Source organism: Sinocyclocheilus anshuiensis, unplaced genomic scaffold (assembly GCF_001515605.1).
Source record: "Sinocyclocheilus anshuiensis isolate Anshui unplaced genomic scaffold, SAMN03320099.WGS_v1.1 scaffold552, whole genome shotgun sequence".
Classification (NCBI taxonomy): domain Eukaryota; kingdom Metazoa; phylum Chordata; class Actinopteri; order Cypriniformes; family Cyprinidae; genus Sinocyclocheilus; species Sinocyclocheilus anshuiensis.
In genome coordinates this window covers 798001-805234 of record NW_015554362.1, presented here as the reverse complement: position 1 = coordinate 805234, position 7234 = coordinate 798001, and the positions used below count along the sequence as shown (strand labels likewise).

At 33.0% G+C, this 7234-nt stretch overlaps 1 protein-coding gene across 1 annotated transcript in view; it reads right to left on the bottom strand.

Moving 5' to 3' along the window:
* Positions 1 to 1417: 1417 nt before the first annotated feature.
* Positions 1418 to 7234, bottom strand: part of LOC107671446 (mitochondrial folate transporter/carrier-like) — a 7488-nt gene continuing 1671 nt past the window's right edge. Inside the window, exons 3-8 of the mRNA XM_016464369.1 lie at positions 5490 to 5640; positions 5202 to 5287; positions 3433 to 3587; positions 3078 to 3191; positions 2659 to 2804; positions 1418 to 1564 (exon numbers count right to left, since the gene is read on the bottom strand). Coding sequence (XP_016319855.1) covers positions 1438 to 1564; positions 2659 to 2804; positions 3078 to 3191; positions 3433 to 3587; positions 5202 to 5287; positions 5490 to 5640 — 779 coding nt within the window. The 3' untranslated portion in view covers positions 1418 to 1437. The remainder of the gene's footprint in view (positions 1565 to 2658; positions 2805 to 3077; positions 3192 to 3432; positions 3588 to 5201; positions 5288 to 5489; positions 5641 to 7234) is intronic.

The window sequence follows — 7234 nt, the reverse complement described above, 5'->3', positions numbered from 1 at the left end:
CTTGAAACTACAGTAAAAGTTTGTAAGTAATTATGTTTAACAATTCGAGTCTGGACAGGTACTGTAAAATACATTTTATTGGATAATTTTTAAATGTCAATAAAGTTTTTTTTTTTTTTAAAGAACTCCTATCTTGGGTACATGTTCTTCAAAGAGCATTAGTTATTAACCTATGAGCATAACACATTTTAAGGCCATGAATTTGAGCTCATTAACACAAATGTCAGCAATGAGCCAGAAATGTCAGATTCAGTAAATCTGTGTGCGCTTGTGATTTGAGGAATAAAGCCTGAGGTTTGGTTTGCCCATTGCACAGAACAAGTACAGCAGCAATGCAGCATGGATGTAAACATGAAGTAGACTTATTCACATAAAACTGTTTTACCACTGATGAATTACCATTGGGCAATATAGCCAAAACAATTATGTCTCTTCTGACAATATCTGCAATACAATAGATCTCACAATGTATGTATTTGGTCTGAAATGGCAGAAAAGACATTTATAATGTTACAGTAGATTTGTTCTGTTCTTTTGAACCTTCTATTCATCACAGAATCCTGAAACACAAAACTATCAACACAAATGTTTTCAGCATTGATAATAATGTTTTATCAGCAGCAAATCAGCATATTAGAATGATTTTTGAAGGATCATGTGACACTGAAGACTGGAGTGATGATGCTGAAAATTCAGCTTTGCATCACAGGAATAAATTACATTTTAACATATATTCAAATAATAAATAATCATTTTAAATTGTAATAATATTCCACAATTTTTACTGTATTTCTAATCAATTAAATGCAGCCTTGGTGAGACGTCTTTCAAAAACATTAAAAAAATTCATACCAACCCAAACGTTTGAGTGGTAAAAATGCCACATGGAGGAATGAAAATATTGTCAGGTTTTAAACTGTGAAACTGAAGATTAAAAGCACATTAAAATGATTAGAATATTCACAATGTTGTTTAATTTCAAGTTGCCAGTGAATTATTCACAAATATGGATATTTCAGATATTGCCCAGCCCTAGTTATCGTAACCCATTTTTATCTCTTGATAAAAAGTTAAAATCTGGTTTGATTTTAACACTTTTTAATTAGATAAAACAAACAGCCTGTATGTGAATATAATACAGCCACACGTAATATATCCCTCATGTCCATATTCACAATAATGTCACCAGTGTTGTAGAGAAACCAAACAAGTATCGGTTTCTTGACCAGTGTCTCCTGTTAGACACAAATTACACTCTGAACTCTGTGACCTCATGCACTTCAGTCTTCCAGAGAGGACCAGGATGTTTTATTTCTCTCTATTTACATTTCTGACTTCTCCATGGCCGTCAAACACCGTCACTGATTGGACGTCTCATCCCAGGTCCAGCTCTGCTCTCTGACAGACGGCTCCGCTGCAGTTATTCCTGTTCTCAGTTCACTTGTGCTGGTCCAGGAGGAAGCGGGAAACATTCTCATAGACCACAAAGGTTATGCAGCAGGCCGGAGTGACTCGGATCAGGTTGGGCACCATGCCTTTGTAGAAACCCAACAGACCCTCGTTTCTGATCAAACACCAGGAAAAAGGCACAAGTTATGTATTATAAGATTACTGCACCTGTTTTACATTACCTTTTACTATGTGCTGGTTGCATAAATTGCTTAGACTAGTCTTAAAAGTTTGTCATCCAATCTCTTTCTCCAAGACTGGTCATAACTTAGTAAAGTTTTTGAATCTGAAAAGTAAGACTGATTACCACTTGGTTAACTGTTAGTTGGTTCTTAAGACAGATTCTTGACATAGTGGCAATGTTTATGCAACTGGTCCTAGAAAATTCACCAGACTGATCAGCTTATAACTAATCATGCACATATTAACCCGTTATAGGTTCTCTAGTTGTTTTGATCAAAGGAATGTTATTATTTTAGCTAATTTTCTAGAACACTACATTCAGAAGTTTAGGTTTAACAAGATTGCTATTAATAATATTTTCCTTCAGCAAAGTTGCATTAAATTGATCAAAAGTGACAGTAAAGACTATTTTATTACAACAATAATATTGCAAAATATAAAAAAAAAAATATTACAGTATTATTACAGTATTATAACAGAAAGTATTATATTATATTATTACAACATATTTCTCTTTCTAATAAATGCTGTTCTTTTGAACATACTATTCATCAAATCCTGAACATAAAGTATTAAAGTTTCTGCAAAAACATTAAGCAGCTGTTTTCAACACTGATAATAATGTCGATAATAAAAAAAAAATAATAATAATTTGACACTGAAGACTGGAGTAATGATGCTGAAAATTCAGCTTTGCATCACAGGCATAAATTATATTTTAAAATATATATTCAAGTATAGAAAACAGTTCTTTTATTGTAATAATATTTCACAATATTGCAATTTCTACTGTTTTTTTTGAATATAAAATGAATGCAGCCTTTATTAAAACATTAAAAAAATCTTTTGAATGGTACTGTAGTATATAAACTGCGTTATTGTAATTAAAATGTAAGTCTATAGGGCATTCATGAGGGTTCGATTGCATGAAAGTTAAGTTTGTCTTTTTGTTTTTGTTATTTAGATCACCAACATATGATTTGCTAATGTGTTTGCTTGAGATTAGCATGTAAATCTCATGCTTACCTAAACGTTCTCCGGACAACATCTACCACTCCATCATACGTGTTGTGCTGATCTTGCAGACGGGCTCGGACCACCTGATACGGGTATGTCATAGCCACTGCGAATATTTTGGACAAAGCTGCCATGGTAATGTATTCTAATGCATTCTAGAGAGAAAACAGAGCACAAAATGCACCGTGAGTTACTACAAACCACATTAATGAACTGATGAATGTGGCTGTTTAGCATAATACCACTGTGAAAAGTGATGCCAAAATGGATTTATTTTGGACACCTAAAATTTAAAATGCATAGTCAAGTGACAACTTTATTGTTTATTGTTGCATAATGTGATTTCACATTTTAAAAAGGCGCAATATGCAGTTAGCCAAACGTTGTTCATTTTCTAAACTATCAAAGTGTGTCGTGCTCATACTAACCAGTTTAGCATCTGATTGCATCTTTCTGTATTTGTTATAATCTCTCTTCAACTCTTCATACGCCATGAACTGCAGTGCACCATGGGAGGTTCCAAACAATCCCGGGACAAACCCCTAGGGATCATAACAGTTAACTCAGCTAGATAAAGCAAACAAACAAACCCCACAGCATGCAACTGACACACAATCACAAATATTCGCATTCACGCTCCTTATTTCCTTATACAAGTGCTCCTCCTAGTGGCACAATGTGGAATCTCATCGATTATTTCCTGTTGAAAGAAACAATCCACCCAAGGACTGCACAAAACCACCCTTCATTATTCTATACGTTGCCATAGAAACCCTTTTGTACCCGATAGAGTCCTGCAATCCCTTCATGGCGGAAGATTTTCACAAGAGCATCCATCATCCCCTTATACTGCTTCTTAGATGGATCGGCGCTATACTGCAGAACCAGGCGAGTTTTGGTGACCCAGATCGGATTGGTTAGGCAAAGCGTCACCACCCCTAAAAAACAGTGAAACCGAATATAAAGTAAATGAACGGCAGCTGTTGTAAAACCAAGATCCACATGAAAAGAGCCATTACTGGTCCTTAATGGCTCACGTTGAGTCATTCCAATGAAGGATGCACCTCATTCAATCAGAGAAGCCCATGACACACACACTCGTCAACATTAGCTCTTTGCTGGAAGTTTAGATTATATACGTCCTTCGGATCAATTTACATGGCGTTTAATGTCACAAAAAGCTTTTTATGATATTAATGCACAAATCGTGACTTAGCCGGTGGTCATTTAATCTAAAATGTGACAAGGACTGCTGATCTAGTGATAGATTGCTCTACTAATGGTTGTGCCTACTTGGCTATAAAAAAATAAGGGTTCGTTTAATTTTAGCAACTCTGTGTTCATCTAATTTGGTGTCGTTAAACTGTTTTTGTATTGCTGTACTATATATAAACATTTCACAAACATTTTAAGCATTATAAATATATGAAAATATTTATTAATAACAGTAGAACACACACACACACACAGTGTGTGTGTGTGTGTGTAAAAAACGAGAAAAAAAATTAATTTTGTAAAAGCATAAACAACAACAGAAGTGTACAGTAATTTACTTTTTATGATAATTATAATAATCTCATGAATTTTCATGCTCTCTGTCCTTTTAGAACAGACTTGCAAGCTATTTTTAGGTCACGGCCCACCAGCAGAGAAGCACTGATCTACAGCGCTCGAGAGTTGATGTCTTTCAGACGTAAAAACAACCAATCAATATCAGAGCTGTACCTCATTCGTTATGCTCCAGTTTATCTGTCAGCACTGATTAGAAAGGCATGTGTTGAAATTCACTTTGCCAGAGTCTTTATCATTTTGACTGATGGGAGAAAATAAATGAGCGATACACAGGAAAACAGAGGAAATTGAAGCGAAGGTGGGATCTCGTGTTAGTAAACACACTCAAGAATTCGTTCGTTTTAGTTTAGTTTATTTCTTACAACTACATAAGCATTTCAATTCTACTCATATTTCAAATCAAAATCTATATATAATTATTTGTATTTTCTTTGATTTTGAGTTAAAGCCTATTTTGGTACATATTGTAATATGGATTTCTTTTACACAACAGTAGTAAGAAAATGGGCAGAAAAATGTGCTAAGCAATGTTTCAAAGCAAAAAAAACAACTTGATTCTAAAAGAGGATTCATTTTATTTAAGCAATATATAATTAAAATTATATGATCAATAATAATATTTCTTTCTTGTGATGCTGAGGTGAAAATGACATGGACGTGTGTGTGTGTGTGATATAACAAAGAGTGAAAAATTGAAGGGGGTCTGAATACATTCCGTACCCACTGTATATACATATTACAAAAAGTAATTAAAAAAATTGACAGAAAAATTGTGCTAAACTGTCATGAAAATAATGACAACACAAAAAAACAAAGCCTTAAAAGTCCTAAAATAGGGTTCATTTTATTTAAGCAAAATATAATGTAATATAATAGTAATAATATTTCCTTCTTGTGATTTTGGGGTGCAAATGACATGGTCATGTTCTTGACAGCTTTGGTGAGATTGATCTGATTAGCGTGTCTGTGATGATACTGACCTGCTCCTGCTGCTGACAGCAGATGCTCAACGGCACTCAGCTCTGTTTGTCTGCCCTCCTTGTTGTACGCTTTGATTGCATTGTAGCTACAAATACAAATGTGTAAAAATATATATTACTTAAGTGATCTAAACACCTAACTGATTCTGGACTGTTAAATTACTGAAACCTATTGCACCTAAGAGTAAAACTTAAGCATGTATTATTTTCACAAAGTCACAGCTCCTTACATAATGCAAAAATGTACACCGTGCATACAGGATGCATTACAGGTAGAAAAATACATACAAGAAAAAGTAAAGCCCCCATGACGCTCCAGCTCCCCAGATATTTGGAGTGACACCTTGATAAAGGCCCCGGAGACCCTCCTGCTGCCAGACGCTTTTCATGCAGTGCAGAATTCCACTGTATTTCGGTCTCACGTCCAGCCCATCACTCACTGTAATACAGTAAAGAGCGAAACATTTGACCCTGTTCGAGCCTTACTCATGCCACACGTTTCAGCAATGAATGCTGGGTTACACTCATACAGTATACAGTATATCTGTAAAACTAATTGATTTATTAATCATTTGATGTAACAATTTATTTGATTTACTTGACATCATACATTTAAATTGATTTGGTAATAGCCTGCTTTATATAATTTTTTTCATTAACAATTCCTGCAACAAAAATGTTATTTAATTAATTTTTTTAACAATAATTTGAACATTTATTAAAATATAATTAAACAATTTATTAAACTAGTCATCTAGATGTTGACATATTTACAAATAATTCTTTTGGGGCTAATCACATCATAACATTTTCTTGTTAAGTTTATTAATTAATTAATTAGATCATGACAGTTGACAAAAAAAAGGGAGCAAGCCGAAGGAAGAGAGAGAGAGATCATGACAGTTGACAGATGTTGATATATTTCCATATATGTTTAAATCTGATCTGTTTAGTATTATAAAACGTCCTGTTAATGACGGTTGTTAATATTGTTTCTATGTACAGTGCCGAAATGTTTTATTAAAATAAAGCTAATTATTAAACATTACTATAACTTTTAAATTATAAATTCCCACCAAAATTATTGATATTAACATGATATTAATGTTTGTTATTAAATTAAAATAAAAAAGTACAAAATTATTTAAACAAGACATCTAGATGTTGGCAAATTTTCATACATTTATTTTGGGACTAATCACATCATAACATTTTGTTGTAAAGTTTATTAATAAATTAATAAATCATGACAGTTGTCAAATGTTGACATTTTCATATACATTTAAATTTGTACATCTGTTTATGATACATAAATGATCCTATAAATGACAGTTATTCATATTTTTCTAAATACAGTACCTAATTGGTTTATTAAAATAAAAAGTTAATTATTAAGCATTATTATTAGCTACAAAACTGACACTCAGTCATTCTTGAGAAGTGGGACAAAACAGGGTGCAAAATTGAAAAAATAAAACCTTGTACTCAGACAAATGAAACTACATTTATGTATCTTATATGTACTAAGCTACTGAGCTATGCTTTGATACAACCTCCCAACTTTTCTCTTTTTTAACAAAATGTGCTTTTTTACCTTGGACTGTGTAATATAATTTCAACTTTATCTTTAACAGCATTCAAGATGTTTTTAACATTTCAAAACACATTCTCGTGTTAGCAGACAGATTACACGGGTCCTTTAGAGTGACAGCTGCCCCTGATATTCCCTGATTTTATTACATTTTATTGAATGTCTGACGGTGTTGACAAAAAGTGGGGACGCAACTTTAAAATCTTATTAAACATGCATGTGTCATTAAAAAAACAACCTTGCTTTGATAGGAGATATTATTAAGTGTTGCTTTTGATAAAACACGCCCTTTTTCATCATTAAAAATAAATTTTTATCCATTTTATTGCATATGAATGATTGAACTACGGTAGCCGAGAAGTGTAGAGCAAATCACAATTCTGAAAACAAAATAACAAATTACAAACGCAAATGCAAGTCTAAAAAACAAAATAACAATTCA